Genomic DNA, 19,956 nt, shown 5'->3' on the forward strand with positions numbered 1-19,956 from the left:
GTCAATGAATTCACCCTAGGGGATAGAAGCAGCCCAGGCAAAAGGTATCCCTTGCAAGGCAAATGTGAAGGCTTCAGGTTTTTTTCCCCTTAAGATGTATTTTATGTGTATGAGTGTCTTCTGTGCACGTATGTATGTGCACCACAGGGATGCCTGGTGTCTGTGGAGGTCAGAAGGCACCAAGCCTTCTGAAAGTGAAGTTACAGACACAGCTACGAGCTGACATGTAGGTGCTGGGAATTGAACCTGGGTTCTCTGCTAGAACAACAAATGTTCTTGATGGTTAAGCCGTCTCTCCAGCCCTGAGTGAAGCCTTTCTAATTCTAACTTTCCTGATGATTTCTGCTCAGACTTTCAACTCAACAGACCTCTCAGGTGCATGGACAGGCAATATCATGTAGCCATGATGCTATGCTGAGCATTCCACAAGGCAGAATTCCATGAAACAGTACGGAGAACCTCAGTTCAACAGACAGAACTCTAACAATGATAAAGACCGTGTCCAAGGCAGAGCCTCTGGAGGCTCACCGTCTATCTCCCCAAACAGACCTAGAAGTCGAAGCCCCACTCACCTGGGTAGTGATGAAGATAGGTTGTGAGGCCACAGGGGAGCTAGTCACATGATTGGCATTCTGCATGACCTGGACAGGTCTCAATACTGGTTGAGTAACCATTGTTCCCAGACCCGGTGTTGGATTTTGGGTCAAGATGAGTGGTTGTCCACCTTGCTGGACCAAAGTATTACCAGCTAAAAGGCAAAAGGCAGGCAAAACAAAGGGAAACAGAACATGAAAGGGATGTTAGAAACAATGCTAAACTTGTATTCATAAAAACATTATTATCTCAGTTAAGAATTAGTGTCTCAAATATCAAAATTACTTAACTGCTACTACTCACTTCAGGCTTAATGTCACTAAACTCACAATTTAAGCTTCACTCAACTCTACAACTAACAGAATACAAGCTCACCAACCCACCCGTGCCTGGTCCAAGGCTGAGAGGCACCAGTTCCTATCTTCAGACTAATGAGTTAAGTCATCACACACTTCTCCCCAGTCAGCAGAGCCAAAAAAGGTAAGACTTTCCAAATTTAAAGTAAAATCTTTTTGTAAGAAAGTAATTTGTTGTTAGCTAACCCCCTTTTAAACTTTCCTTTTTTACATTTGCTTAGTGTGTGTGTGTGTGTGTGTGTGTGTGTGTGTGTGTGTGTGTGTGTGAGAGAGAGAGAGAGAGAGAGAGAGAGAAAAGCAGCTCTCAGGTACTCAAGCTTAGTGGCAGCAGGTGCCCTTTACTCACTCCCTGAACCATCTCACCAGCCCTAAACCACTTTGTTGTTGTTTGAGAAAGGTTCACATTTAGTTTGATCCAAAATAACACGAGACATTCTTCTATAGGAAATAGCAACTGTGGTGGTTTGGGTGAGAATGGCTCCTGTAAGCTGCTATGTTTGAGTGCTTGGGCTGCAGTTAATGGAGCAGCTGGAGAAAGAATGGGATGTGTGGCCTTATTGGAGGAGATGTTTTCTGAGACAGCCTTGTTATAGCCCAGGCTGGCTCCAAACCCAGCCAATACTCTCAACCCACCTTCCTGAGTACAGGCTGTACATGCACATTTATATCCAGTGCTCATTGTAGCTCTGTACAAGTGAAACTTCAATGTATCTTTTTTATAATCTACTGTAAATATGCTAATCAAATAATGGTTATCAAAAGTGTTACAAAAGGCTGGAAACGTAGCATAGTTGGCAGAGTGCTTATCCAGCACGCATGAGGCCTTTGCTTCAAACCCCAGCACTGCACAAGGCAGGCTTGCAGTGCACGCCTATGATCCTGATATCAGGACGGTAAGCCTCTCAAGACCATCCTTGTTAGTTTGAAGCCAACCTTGAAAACAGTACCAAGGCTCAAAACCAAAACAAACCAAAGTGTGTGTGTGCGCACGAGTGCAAGGATGCGTGCGTGCGTGCGTGTGAATCTAGCACTTAATTAAGAAATAGAGGCAATCCAAGGCCAGCCTCAGTGAAATAGGAAGTTCTAGGCTAGCCTGAGCTTCAAACCTGCCTCAAAAACAAAATAGAAGGCAAAAGACAGAGAGTTGGCTCCGCAGTTAAGGTTTGGGTTAAGGTTAGCTAAGAGCATTTGCTGCTCTTGCAGAGGATGTGGGTTCAATGCCCATTGCAACATCTGTAATTCCTGTTTACCCTCTTCTGACCTACAATGGCTCCAGGCACACATAGGGTGTACAGACACATGTGCAGGCAAAATACTGATATACATAAAATAAGTAAACTAATTTAAAAAGCAAAACAGCCAGGCATGGGAGCACACATTTTTATTCCCATTATCTGGGAGGCAGAGGCAGAGGTAGATAAATCTCTCTGAGTTCCAGACCAGTCTAGTCTACAGAGTGAATTCTTAGCCAGAGTTACAGGGTAAGACCCTATCTAAAACAAACAATAAGACAATTAAAGTAATAAGTAACTATCAAAATGATAAAGTACTCACTACATATTACAAGATAAATAAAAGCAGGGGAAATATGGCCTATATGATTCTATTTTTATAAAAAGACATCACCATATAAAAGTGCAGAAAAAACTGTTTGCATAAATGAATTATAGTCATTCATGAGATAGGACAGTTAAACTTCCACCCATTTTGACTTTGTTGCCTAGATTTTCTCTGTTTTTCCTCTCTCCTAAAGTTCTTTAAGACAGGTCTTGCTACATAGCAGACTAGCTTTGAACTCACAACCCTGAGTACTATGATCACAGGCATGTACACCTTGCCCTGTTTCTAGCATTTTCTATAATGCACATATTTTTATTGTGTGTATGCATGTGAATGCATGTATGCATGCTGGTGGAGGGCAGTGATTAGCCTCGGGTGCTGTCTGACTCATTTTGGCTTTGGTTTTAGACAAAGTCTTTCACTAACCTAGAGCTGGATGAGAAGGCTAGGCTGGACACTGAACTCCAAAGATCCACCTCTTTCCACCTCCTTGGTACCCAAGACTTTACATGGGTCCTGGGAATCTAACGTCCTTGTGCTTGTGTGGCGAGCACTTTAATGAGTAAGCCATTTCTCCAGCTCCTGTTCTTCTTTTTCTATGACAGTGTTGCATGAAGCTCAGGATGACTTCAAATTCGCTATGTAACCAAGGATGACCTTTAACTTCTGATGTTCCTGCCAACTTGTGGAATGCTAGATTACATGGATGTGCTACACCACCATTTAGGTGGTGCTGGGGACCTAACCCAGAGCTTTGTGCATGCATTCTAAGTGAACTACATCCCCAGCCCCACATAACATTCTTACAACAATAAAATTTATTTCTAAAGGAAACAAAATCCCTCTTTAGACAGACAAAGCAGAAGGAGCCAAGTTTAGGGCCAGCCTTGGCGGTTTAGCTAGATTCTACCTCAAAATAAACACTTAAAAGGGGGCTGGAAATGAGAATATAGCTCAGTGCTAGAGTGTTCATTTACCTCAGCAAGAGTGAGGCCTTATATTCAATTCCCCGTGTGTGTGTATGTGTGTGTGTGTGGGGGGATGACACACAGCACGACAAAGACAACTATGTTCACTCAGTTCCTAATAACGCACACACACACAAACAAATCCAGCCCCCCCCCAATCAACCAAACAAAAACACTGAGCACATGGTGGGAGATGCCTTTTTCACATTCAGAAGGCAGAGGTAGGTGGATCTCTGCAGTTTTGAGAAGAGCCTGGTCTACAGGCCAAGTTCCAGGCCATCCAGAGCTACATACAAAGACCCAATCTCAAAAAAGCAACGAATAAAGTTCTTGTAGCAATACAATGAGGCTATGAAAGTATCTGTTGCTCTGAATCCTAAAATGCTAAATCCTAAAACTATCAGGAATCATCTTCAGTATGTAGAAAGTTATTGATCCTGGAACAGAAGTTGAGAATTGGTGGTACAGGTAGAGATCAAGAGTCCAGGCTAGGGCTGGACAGATGCTCAGTAGTTTAAAGAGCATATTTTGTTCTTACAAAGGACTCAGGTTCCATTCCTAGCACACTCATGGCACCTCACAACCATCTGTAATTCCCGTTCCAGGGGCCCCAACACCCTCAGTAGGCATTAGACATGTAAGTGGCACATAGACATTTATGTAGGCAAAGCACCTATACACATATTAAAAACAAACTGAGTAATTGGCCAGCCTGGGCTACATGAGACCCTGCTTTAAAACAGCAAACCAACTGTACTTTCTCTGACCAAGAAAATGCCCTGAAAATGCTCTTCTTTCACCATTTCATTCTAGCAGAAACAACTTTTCTCCTTTATACCGAGGAGCCAACAACATCCAATAAATCTCTCAAAGCAAATAAACACCACAAAGCTGCCTAGAAAAACTCTGAACCAAATGAACAGGACGCCTCTGAACTAAAGAGAGTATGCGCGTCTGTGTGTGCTTGCATTCATTTGCGAGTGCAAGCGTGCAAACAAAACCAACCAACCAACAGCCCCAGATCTCTAGAACAATTAGCAATGTCGAGCTCATCTTCCCAGAAGTTACCAGCAGCAACAATCTGCTGACCTGACTCAATCCAGCACTGACTGAAGGGACAGTGTCACCTGCAGCACTCCTTCCACAGCAAACAGTTCCAAAGAGACCTCCAGGTAGCACAGCCATGGGAACAGGAACAGCTAGCTGTGAGGTCATTTTTTATTCTCTCATGCTTCTATCCCAGAATGCTTTCCCAATAATCCCACTTACCATTGTTGTTGGCAATTAGTGTAACAAGAGTCTTCTTTGTACTGTCGCTGTTCTGTGCCCCACTGCTACTAACAGTAGTGGATGTAGAGAGGTGCCCAGCCACAGAAGCATGGGCAGCAATGGGCACTGGAGCTGAGACTGGCTGCTGGCTCACAGAAACTGTGGGGAAGGGAAGGCACAGTCACTTGGAGACAGGGACAGGTGATGCTAAAGGATTCTGCTTTAACTCATTCCTTTGTGTTTCAACAGCCAAAAAAGTTTCTTACTTCATTCAAAATTCCAACTGTTGATTTCTCCTCCTAATGTCCCTCAGACTACTATCACTTAGTTGCAATCTCTTTGGTCTTTGTGTCTTCTCCTGTTGCTCTGTTAACTACTCTGACATGGGTCACAATTTCAGATTACAGTCCCTCATTGTGGGGAACTCAAGGTTGCAAGGGCTTGAAGCTACTCATCACATTATACCAAGCCAAGGACAAAGAACATGAATGCATGCTCGCACGCATGCTAGCACTCAGCTTATTCCACTCCTAAACAGTTCAGAATCTTCTTCCGAGGGAATGGTGCTACCCACAAGAGGTAAGACTTCTGACATCAGTGGAATATAACTAAGATAATCCTCCACAGTCATGTCCAAGGCCATCCTAATCTAGTCTCTGGTGACTCTAGCTTGTGTCAATTTGACAAGTAAAATTATTCAGCCCACAATCTTTGCCTTATATTTCCTGGTTAATTAAGTCAAGTCACTGCAGGGCTGAGAGATGGATTAGTGGCTGGATCCATCTTTGTTGATGAATCAACAGAGAGTACTGGCTTCCAGAGGACCCAGGTTTAATTCCCAGCTCATACATGACAGCTACAGCTCTCTGTAACTTCATTCTAGAGGATGCAGTGCCATCTTTGGGGCACCGTGCACACCATGTACGCATGTGGTACCCATATGTTTGTTTGTTTAAATCTTAACAGTTAGGTCACCAACCTCTGAGGCAGGACTTGAATGTTTTGCTTTCTATAGCACTCGCGTATTTTTAGGTCTCCCAGATTTACGATTACCACTACTAGGATTTATAGTCCTTCATAATAAGCCACCTATACTGTGTCCTTCTTTAACCTAAAGCAAAGCTGTCTTTGGGGCTCAAGGAAAGACAAAAAAACAAAAGCAAAACAAAGCAAACAGCAACTGGTACAACTTAGTAGAAAACACCCACTTTGTAAATTCAGGGCAATAGAATTTTACCCCATATCACTGACAAAATAAAGTGAAACAAATCTTAATTATAAACCAGCCACTAAGAAAGACACAAAACAATGTTTTCTCAGCTCATAAAGGACACCAAATTCAAGGAAGACAAAAAGTGCACTGACCAGGGACACAGACCAGCTCTGACACACACTGCTTAGCATCAGTTAATCCAATCTCTCAATGCTTCAGCGAATTCAACAGTATTTTACAAATGTCACGAAGCGGCAGATACATGTTACAGCATGGAAAAAGAGGGTAATACCAACGCCATAAAAAGACAGCCCTATATATTCATCTTCCCTCCCTGCCTCCCTCCCTCCCTAACACACACACACACACACACACAGCACGCAAGTGAGAGCGGAAGTGCGTGCGCACTCGCACAGTTATAACCCCTAGTTGGCCTGGAACTCATGTACCTGCAAGCCTGAGGCACTCTGTGTCAAGCCTCCTAAGAGTTGGAATTATAGGTGTGAACCACGATGGCTCTCTCTGGTTTCTTTTTTTGATACAAGGTCTCATGCATCACAGGCTAGTTTCAAACCCTGTTGTACAACAAAAATGACCTTGTGTTTGTGATTCCCCTGCCTCCACCTCCACTGCTTAGATTCCAGGTATGTCCCACCATCCCTAGCTTGTGTGGCGCTGGAGACGGAGCTTAGGCAAACACTACATAACTGAACAACACCCCATCCCTCTCTCTGGAGTTGTAAGCTCTTTATACCACACATTCTTCATAATGCAATATAATTAGTCTAAACAAGCTAAGAACAAAGGAGCTTTAGTTACCGGGAGTAGTTTTATCCACTGAATTGTAATCTTCAACTACAGAGTCCTCGATGACATCACTGATTTTCTGCCATGGCTCCAGTTCTTCCTCCTCACATTCCATAAAAAGGTCGGTGTCCGCCATACTACAAGAAAAATAAAGTTAGTAAGATAGTGACCTAGAGATCCTGAGCTCCATAGAGACATCACCGGGGCAAGTGAGAGCCAGACAGGCACCGGGCAACTCTGTGCCTCGCGGAGGAAAATCAACTAAACATGGGCAAAGGAGATCCTAAGAAGCTGGGAGTCAAAATGTCCTCATATGCATTCTTTGTGCAAACCTGCCGGGAGGAGCACAAGAAGCACCCGGATGCTTCTGTCAACTTCTCAGAGTTCTCCAAGAAGTGCTCAGAGAGGTGGAAGACCATGTCTGCTAAAGAAAAGGGGAAATTTGAAGATATGGCAAAGGCTGACAAGGCTCGTTATGAAAGAGAAATGAAAACCTACATCCCCCCAAAGGGGAGACCAAAGAGAAGTTCAAGGACCCCAATGCCCCCAAGAGGCCTCCTTCGGCCTTCTTCTTGTTCTGTTCTGAGTACCGCCCAAAAATCAAAGGCAAGCATCCTGGCTTATCCATTGGTGATGTTGCAAAGAAACTAGGAGAGATGTGGAACAACACTGCCACGGATGACAAGCAGCCCCATGAGAAGAAGGCCGCCAAGCTGAAGGAGAAGTACGAGAAGGATATCGCTGCCTACAGAGCTAAAGGAAAAGCAGCGAAAAAGTGGGTGGTCACGGCTGAAAAGAGCAAGAAAAAGAAGGAAGAGGAAGACAATCAAGAGGATGAGGAGGATGAGGAAGAGGATGAGGAGGAGGAAGAGGAAGACAAAGATGAAAAATAAGTTGGTTCTAGAAGTTTTTTCCTTGTCTGTGTAAGATGTTTTTAAACTGTACAGTGTTTTTTTTTAATAGTTAACACACTACTGAATGCGTCTTTAGATAGCCCTGTCCTGGTGGTATTTTCATTACCTTGCCTGGTACAGTCTTGGGGGTATAAATTAACATGGAAATTTAAAGCAGGTGCTTATTGGTGCACAGCACAAATTAGTTACATATGGGGACAGTACTTTCATCTTAGTTATGCAGCTTATAGATAGATAACTGTTGTTCTGTTAACTGAATACCACTCTATAATTGCAAAAAAAAAAACAGTGACCTAGAATTGGAGAAATAGTTTTACACTAAATATTAAATATTTACTTGTTTGAAAAGGAATCCCATTGTGTAAAATAGGCTGGCCTGGCTATAAAAGTTGAAGGTGCAAACCTGAGAGGGTCAAGGTGAAGTACATGCAACGGTACTGCAAGAACAGGGCTGGAACTGCTGTGTCCATTAGAGTTTCCATAACTACTGACACTTTTAGCATTACTTTATTATTGTATACACGTACGTGTGCTATGTAGCACATACAAGGAGGTTAGAGGACAACCTGCAGGAATTGATTCTCTCCAACCAGCTAGGTCTCAGGAATCAAACTCAAGTTGTCAGGCACGGTAGCAGCACTTTTATCTGAGCCAACCAGCCAGCCCAATACTATTTATTTATTTATTTATTTATTGAGATTCACTATATAGATCTAGTTGGCCTTGAACTTTTTATGGCCTTGAACTCACAGAAAGCTACATGCTTCAGTTTCCCGAGAGAGGAATTAAAGGCAGCAGTGGTTGAAGGGGACAAGCAGGGAAGAGTTAGGAAGATGGGAAGAGCCTGAGTTAAGACCCCAGAACCAACTACAAAACAAAACCCACAAACCAAAAAGCAAACAAACAAGACACTAAGTGAGGTGGTAAGGTACTTTTTTTTTTTTTTTCCCCACAGAGCTGGGAACCGAACCCAGGGCCTTGGGCTTGCTGGGCAAGCGCTCTACCACTGAGCTAAATCCCCAACCCCGGTAAGGTACTTTTAATCAAAGTACTGCAGAAGGAAGGGAATGGGCTGATTCTGAGACCTCACTGAGTGGCCAACCTAGACTGGCTGAAACAGCAATCAAGGTCAGTGAGGACCTTGTCTGTGGAAAGCAACAAAGGAAATCCCTAACATCAACTTTTGGCCTTACACACACGCACGCACGCACGCACGCACTCTCTCTCTCACACACACACACACACACTCTCTCTCTCACACACACACACAATCACACATACAATCTCTCACATACAACATTCAACATACATTACATTCTCTCATACACTCTCACATATATTTACACAAATTTTGTTGGAAAATTCCACAATGAAGCCTAATACTGTAAAAGCTAATTTTATAATACTTCTAACAATGTGTTTTGTACAGAGCTTGCCAGCACGTACAATGGTCTCCAGCATACACACAAATTAAAACTGTGTTAAGATACTATTTAGTGACTGTGATGTTTAGGGTCTTTGGTTGGTGGTGTTTTGTTCTCACTATGTAGCTCTGGAAATCGATTGGTAGACCACGGTGGCCTTGCCTCCCAAGTTCATGTCTGACACACTGGTGTTATTTTGTTTTGGTTTTCCTGAGACAGGGTCTCTCTATGTAGCCCTAGATGTCCTAGAACTCACTATGTACACCAGTCTGTCTGTGAACTCAAGAGATCCACTGCTTCTACTGCCTAATTGCTGGGATTAAAGGCACCCCCTCCATGTCAAAGCTTGACTTCATAGTTTTGTCCTTAATACAATCTAGAATCATGAGAAGCATCTCAGTGAGGGACTGCCTAAATTGGGTTGGCCTATGTACATGTTGTGATTAACTATTTCACTTTATGTAAATCAGTGTTTTTGCCTGCCTGTATGTGTTACAGGATATTTGATTATTGTACATAGAAAACCTAATTGTTAGCAAAATATAAAAATGTCAATAGATCTTGCGTCTGGCAGACACAGTTACATATACCCTGTGTGGATGCGGTTTGAGTGTTCATCTAAAAAACCTCCACAGACAAGAACGTTAAAGAATGGAAAGTTCCTGCCCAGTTTAAGGCAAGCTCCTTGGGAGAGATCTTGTGGTCTTTGCTCTATGGTCCGAGGCATGACAGGAAGTGGCCTGGCCCCTACTGTGGCTTGCCCCACCATGCTGGGGTTCAGCCGGCCACGGGTAGGAAGAGTTAGAGATCCTTTTCTTTCTTTTTGGTTCTTTTTTTTTTCAGAGCTGGGGACCGAACCCAGGGCCTTGCGCTTCCTAGGCAAGCGCTCTACCACTGAGCTAAATCCCCAACCCCTAGAGATCCTTTTCTAACAAGCATTTGGACCTTTGATAGAGCTCTCAGGTCTACCTCCCCTCTCCCACCCTCTCTCAACTTAGAAGAGCCTTTAGGGAAAGAGCTCCAGGTAAGAGATAAGGATTTCCTCTTTGGGCTCGCAGGAACAACAGAGAAGCAGCCACAAGCCACTGGCAAAATAGTATTCTAGGAAAAAAAGCCCTCTAGGGTTTCCAAGAGCTCAAGACAAAGGTAGAGTAGACTAGTTAAGTACAATGAGACAGACAGAGACTTCTAAAGAGCTAGTAGTTTAGTTGTAAACTAAATCAGGCTTGTAAATAGATATTTTGTATATAGTTCAGAAAACAAAGTTACCTACTGAGCTAGCTAGCAGGTTTTTAAACTCTGTTTAGGCCTCCTCTCTTTACTGGCATAAGTAATAGATAATTTATATGGTTCAGGTATGTCTGTGTATCACTTGTGTACCCTGAACTCTTGCAGGCCAGAAGGAGGTGTCATATGCCCCTAGAATTAGAGTTGTAGATTGTTATGAGCCTCCATGTGGGTGCTGGTAATTGAACTCCAGACCTCTGGAAGAACAAAGCCTCTCCTGTCTTTTTTTTTTTTTTCTTTTTTCTTTTTTTCGGAGCTGGGGACCGAACCCAGGGCCTTGTGCTTGCTAGGCAAGCGCTCTACCACTGAGCTAAATCCCCAACCCCAGCCTCTCCTGTCTTAATCAAATTGGACTCTCTTAATTAAATTAACTGATATGGGAGGACCCAGATCACTGTGGGCATCACCATTTCCTAGACAGGGAGTGCTAAACTGTATAAGCTGAGAAAAACTGAGCTGACAGACAGCAGTTAAGAGTTAGGGGCTGGAGAGATGGCTCAGTGGTTAAGAGCACTGACTGCTCTTCCAGAGGTCCTGAGTTCAAATCTGAGCAACCACATGGTGGCTTACAACCACCTGTAATGAGATCTGATGTCCTCTTCTGGTGTGTCTGAAGATAGCAACAGTGTACCTACATACATAAAATATAAACAAATGAATAAGAGTTAGGGCTCCTCCAGGATCCAGATTTAATTCCTAGCACCCACATGACAGCTTACAACTGTCTGTAACTCCAGTTCCAGTGGATCTGGTACCCTCGCATAGACATACATGCAGGCAAAACATCAATGCACATAAAAATTAATATACATTAAAGAAGAAAACTGATCTGAGCACAAGCGAGCAGGTTAGCATGTATGTATTTCTTTTCTGTTCTTGACTGTGGAAATGATCTGTTTATAGTTCCTGCCCTGACTTCCCTGCAATGATACACTATAACCTGGAATTGTAGGCTGAAATAAACCCTTTCCCACCTAAATACATTTTTAAAAGACTTACTTTTTGTCTGCATTAACACCCTATGGGTGTTTGGTACCCAAAGAGGTCAGAAGAAAGTCAGAGAAAGAGGTCAGAACTAAATCCAAGTCCACTTCAAGAGCAGCAAGTGCTCTAACCACTGAACCACTCTCCAGCCCCTATAGAAAGTGCTTTATGTCCAGATATTTTTGTCACACTAGCAGGAAGAAAACGTGGACTGTGATTACTGATTTTTCTTTAAACTTTGCATCTAAGGTAAGAACCTTACTTTAGTATTTCCTGTCTAGGAATTCTGCAAACTGTTCCCAGGACCCTGGAGTCCACTTTTAATTTGCAAACACTGCCTACACTGTATGCCTGATTCAGAAACAAAGCTTTCAACTCTGCACCATCATGAGCAGCTGCTGTTGTGCCCTCCAATATGAGCTGAGAAGGGGTCAGTTTCTTTGTCTTGAAATGATACTGCTAACTGTAGTTGAGAATTTTGGTTTCTTTGAAAAACCAGTACTGTTATGCAGCTATGTTTTTGTTTTAATCCCAGATGTGGGAAGAGGCTGCCTCAGAATGTCCACAGCAGCTGACTGTGATTTCTGTCTCCTGCTCTGGCAGCGGCAGTGACTCTGTCAGCTGAAGATAGTTCATATTTGAGATTCTGAGGAATTTTGAGAGGGTATAAAAATTCCAAAACTCGGGCTGGAGAGATGGCTCAGTGGTTAAGAGCACTGACTGCTCTTCCAGAGGTCCTGAGTTCAAATCCCAGCAACCACATGGTGGCTCACAACCATCTGTAATGAGATCTGATGCCTCCTTCTGGTGTGTCTGAAGATAGCTACAGTGTACTTACATATAGTAAGTAAATAAATAAATCTTTAAAAAAAAAATTCCAAAGCTCGGAGAGGCTGCTGCAGTTTGTCAAGCAGTCATGACAAAGAGATGGGAAGAAGAAACTGGATATTCTGACCATGAAGACTGGCCTTGCCCACAAAGAACTCAATGCTCCTGACCAGCAGGAAGTAGTCTAAAGAGGGCTATATGCCCCTGCCACCACCCGAGTTTCCCCCCAACCTTCTTTTCAACGACCTGGGGTTGGGGGGTCGGAGGGGATTGAGGTAGAGGTGGTAGAGAAAGAGCCCAATAAAGTATCCAAACACCCGGACACAGTTATCTCCAGTGCTCACACAAAGCCTTCACTGCAAAGGTTATAGGTGTCCTCAGAGTCTTAGTCCTGAACAGCAAAAAACCAGAACAGCCAACCAAACGATCGTAGGTATCAACATATAAACTTGACAAGTGTACTTTGGGCAATGCCCAATAGATGGCACTGTCTCCTTTGAAAATGTAAAGTATCTCACGAAGTCTCAATGAGTCAGGGACAACCAGGAGCTGTTTGGAAACCCATTTTTAACTGTCAAAGCACTTGACTTGATTCTAGGGGGCCTCTAATCATCAATTTTAATTACGCGTGTCTTTTCAAACCAAAATCACAAGGGGAAAACCAAGAGCAAAATACCTAAAGCATGACTTAAATTCTCTCATTCTGTTTAACAAATATAGATATTAGACAACGTATCCAGAAACTGAATTCCAGAAAGTGAAAAATAGAACTACAGGACTGAAAGACTATTCAGTGAGTAAAGATACCTTGCAAGTCTGACACCTAAGTTCCAGCTTCAGCATCCGCATGGTGGAAGAAGAGAATAAACTCTCACGAGTTGTCCTGTCTTCCGCAGGCATGCTCTGACAGGGATCCAACTTAATGGGAGGGAGGAGAGCCAAACACACAACTCTATGCCATTGTCCTTTGCTGTGTGACTTTATAACACACAACCTTCTTCCAGTCAAGAACCCAGAAAACAACAGAAAAACCCAGAAAAAAACCTGGGTAGAAGCCTCTGCAGATGTTTAAAGGACACTATTTCAGTAGTGACCAACTGAAAACCACCTCTCCAAGCATAGACCAAGCAAGACACAGCTTTCTTTTGAGTAAGCAGAACTATCTCAAAACAATTATTCATACTATGCCTGTGAGTACTTTACCAGCATATTCCAAAAGGCTTATCTTTTATATCAAATATTTATAATCTTCCTTCCCTTCCCCATCCCTTCCTCTAATTGAACAAGGTTTGCTTATTGCTCAGGGCTGACTTCAAATTTGCAGTCCTCTTGCCTCAACCTCCAAACTCTAGGCTCTACCACTAGGCTGAGCTAGAACTCCCTCTCTTAAGACACTCTAAAAAACTAAACAAAACAAAAACAAAAACAAACAAACAAAAACAAACCCAAGGTAAATGATTTTTGGTTTTGTGAAATAACGAATTTAAATGACATAAGTGTAACCTTTATTCTCCTGTATAATTGTTGTCGCCAAGGCTTTCTATCTCAGTCCTGGAAGCTTCTACATCCGTACAATCTTATCTAGGCCTAGAATGTTTTCAATCCCTGAGACTTATTGCTGAATAAGCTCCCCCTTTCTTGATCTTTCTGAACTCTACCTGGCTGGCTCAAAACTGTTCTGGTTCAAACTCCTCTCCAAGCTGACTGACTGAATCTGGCTTCTGTCTTGGCCTCTTGACTGAAGTGCCCTGCTTGGCCTCACACTAACTCTGGCAGTCTGTTCTAATCCTCTGGCTCCTTCTCACTCTCTGGCTTCTTCTGTCTTCACCTGTGTCTAGCCTGTCCTCTCTGTATCTCTATAACTGTCCTGGCAATAAAACTGCCTCTTCCTCTGTCCCTCAGGTAGCTTCCTTTTCCTCTCTCTTAACTGCTGAGCCATCTCTTCAGCCTCTTTTTCCTCTCGATTCTCGTGAGAGTTGGGCATATCCTATTCTGTCAGATCTTTCTCCTGATCCATCACTGTCTGCTACTCAATAATTAGACATCACTTTCAAACATAGTGCTTGCTTCCTTCTACAAACTAACTTTACCTTCGTGTCAGGGATTAAAGGTGTGTGCTAAGGGCTGAGCAATGCCACAACTTACAAACAGGTGTTTTCAGTAAATAACACAACCTCAAGGTGTAAACTGTGAAGTGTCATCAAATATCCTGCAACAACATCATTTTTCCAGCTGATTAAATTATGTTGTTTCTCTCAGGGAAAAAAAGTCTTACTCAAAAACTGAAAATGGGAATGCAAGATGTTTAAAGGTAGCTTTACCCCTTACTTATTCAAAATGTAAAGAAAATTCAAGTTATCACAAGGAATACAGAACTAATCAATCAGTAAGGCTGTTCAACCCAGCAATTGTTGACTGAGAGCATATTTATAATTATCCCAAAATAGATCTGAAAGACAGTGAGGCCAAGATTTTCAAAACAATACTTGATTGTAACCTAAACTGGTATCTCAGAATGTGTCCAATTCCTTTCACTTAACATGCAAATCATCTAGGGGAAAAAGGGAGGCTATAAGGTTATCAACATAAACAACATTCTTGTTGAGGCCTAACAATAGCCTCCTTGCAGCACTCCAGTTTATCTTCAGGGCAGGGGCGAGAACTAGGTTAGGGCCAGCAGGGGGAGAAGGAAACTAGATCCCTGAGGCCTCTCAGGCAAGTAAGCCTAGCTTCTCAGGTGGGAGTCTTAAATATATGTGCCCCCCCCCCAAAAAAAAACCAACAGGGTGGATTGGGCTGCTGAGATGGTCAGTCTTTTGAGAGTACAGAATGCTCTCATAGAGCACTCAAATTCAGTCTTCAGGACCCATGACAGGTGGCTCATAACCAACTGTAACGCCAGGAGATCCAATGCCTCTGACCTCTGTGGGCACCCGTGCTCATGCGCACATAGCCATACACAGATACATAGTTAAAATTTTTCTTTTTTTAAGGCAAGGTGGTAGCAATTCCAGAAAGACAGCTAAGGTTGTCCTTCACACACATGCACATATGCAAACAAGACATAACCACATCAAAAAAAAAACTTCAGCAATATGATAAAATGCTGTATTTAATAAAGACACACACACATACACACACACACACACACACACACACACACACACACACACACACACACACAGCATTCCTCAATGACCCATGGTATATACTTCTCCACTGTTTGGGGCTTTTTGTTTGTTTTAGACAGGGCCTCATTATGCAGTCCTGGCTGCTGTTCTGGAACTCACTACATTACAGCAACCGTGCTAGCCTTGAACTTTCAGAGCTCCACCAGACTATACACCAGGAGTGCTGGGATTAAAGGCATGTACCACTGCACATGGCACTACTGTTTATTTAAAAGAAAAAAGTATATTGGGCTGGAGAGATGGCTCAGTGGTTAAGAGCACTAACTGCTCGAGTTCAATTCCCAGCAAGCACATGGTGGCTCACAACCATCTGTAATGAGATCTGATGCCCTCTTCTGGTGTGTCTGAAGATAGCTACAGTGTATATAATAAATATTTTTTTTAAAAGTATATCAAATATTCATCATTGAAAATGTACGAATATTGCCAGGTGGTAATGGTGTACACTTTTAATCCCAGCACTTAGGAGACAGAGTCAGGCAGACAGATCAAGCTCCGGGAACAGCCTGGGCTACACAGAGACACCCTATCTCAAAACAAACAAACAAACAAACAAACAAACACATCTATCATCCCATTTACATTTAAAACCTTTCCACCCAACCTTTTATGGGTAGGGGCATCATGGTTGGACAGGGTCTAAGTTGAACAGGCTGTCCTGTAGTCTGTTACTCAGAATCCTCCTGCATCAGCCTCCCTAGTAAGTGAAACTGACAGCTTGGGCCATGAGGAACAGCTTTTTTTCTTTCAAAATGGATTGTTTTACTGGCTTCCTCAAACTCACCTATAAACTTGTTGTTGCTCAATAAGCTATCATTATGATACCACAAATCAAACATATTTAATGTTCTGACCGGCGCAGAATAATGTATTATTCTGGTCAGTGAGGATGTCTGCCATTGACTCCCGAGTCCTTCAGAGAGAACTCAGCCATGTATTATATAAATCCTTGCTGTCTGACAAGGTAACTCACACATTCCTGTCCCTGAACCTAGAGCCAGCCATTTCTCCAAGGAACACAATTGGTGAGGGGCAAAATTCAAGACCATAACCTAGATGCTAGCAGCCCCTCTGCTTATTCTGAAAACAAACTACCTCACTACTATTATTAGTTAGCTAGCCTCGATTACTTGAAATGTCCCCTTCTGATGAGTAAGTACATCTCAGTGTGTATTATTCTTTCTTTATTTAATGCATGTGTTATATATACATGTATCTGTATGTTTCTGTTTGAATACGAACGGGTGTCATTCTTAGGAATGTCATTTACCTCCTTCCAGACAAGGTCTTTCATTGGCCGTAGATAACAAATAGGCTACAGTGGCTGGTTGTGGGCCTCGGTGTAAATGTCACTTTTAGTTCTTCAGATGAAGTGAAGATGATTATCTGTACCCAAACTATGTGAAAACCTGGCTTTGGCTGAGCCCAGAACATCTCCTCTGCTCTAACTATCTCTAGGCCTAGACCTGGAAGGTCTACCCTCTTCTGTACAATCTAGTCTTCCTGGATGACTGATTCAATCCAGCTTCTCTTGGCTTCTGACCAAATTGCTCTGCCTGGTCTCATGGCAGTATGTTCTAATTTACTGGCTCTTCTCATTCTCTAGCTCATTCTGTCTTCACTTGAGTCTAGTCTGTTCTCTCTGTAACCTTTCTCTGTAAAACTGTCCCAATAAAGCTGCGCACACACACACACACACACACACACACACACACACACACACAAACATGCGCGTGTGCGCACCCTCCCTCCTATGCTGTTCTTGTGAGCTGGATATATCCTATCTCTAACTCATTCTGCCATATCTTTCTCTGACTGGTCACATTGTCCCTCAATTTGAAGTCACTTTCAAACATGGCAACTTCCTTCTACAAACCCTACCTTTACTGTAAAGAGATTTAGATGTGTACTAAGGGTATGTTTCTATTCCAGCTAGATCATACTGTAATCCAGAGCATGCCTACATTGATCTCTCTTCAGAGCAGCTGCCACCCTCCCCTCGGCTTCTGGGATCTACTTCCCCACCTTCCTTTCATTCTTACAGCGTCACAAGAGTAGTACTCCCTTTCCTTCCCCCAATCAACTACCTAAACCATTTTCCATATTGGCATAATTTATACATACTTAGGAAAATTTAAGGACATAATGAAACCAATGCTATCCCTCATACACTCCCTCTCAATACAAGTAGTTTAAGGCCATTAAAAATAATTATTTTGAAAGTATATTGTATTTTTTGTTAATTTTTTCTTTTTTAAAAATTCTTTTTAAATCTTATGTGTATGAGTGTTTTAGCTGGTTACCCGTGGAGGCCAGCAGAGGGCACAGATCGTCTGGAACTAGAGTTCCAGATGGCAGTGAGCTGTATGTAATATGGGTGCTGAAAACCAAACACAGATCCTTGGGAAGAGCAGTCAGTGCTCCTAACTGCTGAGTCATTTCCAGTCCAGGTTTGCTTGTTTTCTTTTTCTTTTTTTAACTCCAACTCCAAAGTAATCCCATGACTTTAGCCTCCACGGACACCTGCATTCACATGCACATACTCCCATACCCCAACCCCCAATCCCCAATCCTCAACCTCCTATACTCCCAACCCCCCCCCACACACAATTCAAAATCATAAGGAATAAAAAATGGCTTATTTACTCCTTGGCTTTGTCTTTTCCTTTTCCCTTCTTACCTCCTTCCATTGCTCCCCTACTATGAGGAAATGAGATGAATCTAGAGGTGGACATTCTCCATAAAAATAAGCAAAAATGCAGAGTATGGGACCTTCTATGAAAACACTAAGATGGTCCTTTGAAAATAACAATGCCACAAACAGACCACAGTGGTGGAGACAATACATAGGATGAAACTAAAACACACACGAACCTTTGCTAAGCCTCAGCTCATCAAAGGTCATAAAAGCATTTTGGAACCAAGTGATAGCAAAGGCCTCTAATCAGAGCAACTGGAGAGTGGAGGCAGGGGAATCACAAGTTCAAAGACTCTACTCTCCACATCCCTCAAAAAGCAAGTGACGGGCTGGTGAGGTGGTCAGCAGTTAGGCGCTCTAGCTGCTCCTCGGGTGTGAAGTGTAGTTCTAGTTCACAACCACCTCCAACTCCAGCTCCAACTCCAGGCCTTGCTGACACCCAAACATGCGGCATACCCACATGCACAAGAAAAATATATGCTTTTAAAAAGACATTTGGGCAACGACTGGACTGTTTTAATATAGAGTGCACACTGGAAGACACTCAGGATTTTAATGGTATGAGCTTGCTTCGACAGCACAGATATTACACAGTGGTATAATTGTATTACAGGATAAAGTACTTACTCTAAGCAAATACATAGATAATAATTGGAACTACTAAGTGGAAACGTCAGGAATGCAGCTTTAACACGGCTTAGCAGATATTTTGACCTTTTAATGGCATCTGTTGGCTTTTCAAACTTGGCATAGGCTAAAATACTAAAAATCATTGTTGTCTAGGTCATACATAGGTCCACAGTAGGTGTCACTCCCATTCTTTAACCCTTTTTATATACATGGACTTTTCTTTAAAAGCTTGGAGTAGGGCTGTGTATAGTAGCGCAAATCTTTGATCCAGGTACTTCAGAGGCATGAGACAAATGGATCTCTGTGAGTTCAAAAGCCAGCCTGGTCTACAAATCAAGTTCAGACTAGCCAGGGCGACATAGAGAGACCTTGTCTCAAAAAAAAGAAAAAAAAAAAAAAAAAAAAAAAAAAAAAAAGCAGGGAGAGGGAGTAACAATTTTGGCTGAAATTTTATGTTTTCCTAAAAGCAATTATGAACTTATATATACACATTTCTCAGGCACTAGCAAGAAATGGGGATGCAGGAGGGTACGTTTAAGAAATGAATCCTAGGTCAATTCTATAGCTCCCTCAAAGACAGTATACTATGTGATACACTGTCTTCCATTAATCCATTATTAACATTTTGGCAAACTTTAGTTTTGTAGTTCACAGTAAGTAATTATACTGGGAACATGTCCGTGCACTGAATAGGCTTTCTATAACAATGAGGTTCACAGGTCTTGTCTCTGGCATTTATCTTTCCATCCACCATAGAGCATTTACCTAGCACGTGCTGGGTAGTCATTCCACTGCCTAGCACTATGCATTTCTCTGCTCACTGATATACCTTGTACTTTGGTACTGCTTCTGTATTTTGGTATTTACTTCTACATTTAAAAAAAACTGCTTATGTTTATGAAAGTAGAACAAGGTGCCAGGGTCCTCTCCTAACACACACACACACACACACACACACACACACAAACACGCACGCGCCCTCCCTCCCTCCCAGACCTAGGCTAGCATCTTCTTAGCCAGGCTGGAAGCCACCGAGCCCCACAGACACTTCTGTTTCCAAAGCTGCAGTGACAAGTATGAAGGGGTTGTCCAGCTTGTAATGTGCATTAAACTAGGATCTGAACTGTAGTCCTCAGGATTTCAGGACAAACATTCAGACTGCTGAGCCATCTCTCGGCCCTTGGGAATCCTTGCATTTTTTTCACAGTATGCACTGATATATAGAAAACACTG

The 19,956-nt window shown here is 42.6% G+C and overlaps 1 protein-coding gene and 1 pseudogene across 6 annotated transcripts in view; one reads left to right on the forward strand and one right to left on the reverse strand.

The window, feature by feature from the left end:
- The window catches only part of Pogz (pogo transposable element derived with ZNF domain), a 44,187-nt gene that overhangs the window by 20,513 nt on the left and 3,718 nt on the right, over positions 1 to 19,956 (reverse strand). For 3 of the 6 annotated variants that reach the window (XM_032897802.1, XM_032897800.1, XM_032897805.1), the window contains exons 2-4: positions 6,780 to 6,904; positions 4,748 to 4,906; positions 573 to 748 (exon numbers count right to left, since the gene is read on the reverse strand). In XM_032897802.1, coding sequence (XP_032753693.1) covers positions 573 to 748; positions 4,748 to 4,906; positions 6,780 to 6,903 — 459 coding nt within the window. In that variant the 5' untranslated portion in view covers position 6,904. The remainder of the gene's footprint in view (positions 1 to 572; positions 749 to 4,747; positions 4,907 to 6,779; positions 6,905 to 19,956) is intronic. The other 3 variants (XM_032897804.1, XM_032897803.1, XM_032897806.1) reach the window with 1 other exon arrangement.
- LOC116895796 lies at positions 6,958 to 7,660 on the forward strand (annotated as a pseudogene).

This window comes from Rattus rattus, chromosome 3 (genome assembly GCF_011064425.1).
Source record: "Rattus rattus isolate New Zealand chromosome 3, Rrattus_CSIRO_v1, whole genome shotgun sequence".
Lineage (NCBI taxonomy): Eukaryota > Metazoa > Chordata > Mammalia > Rodentia > Muridae > Rattus > Rattus rattus.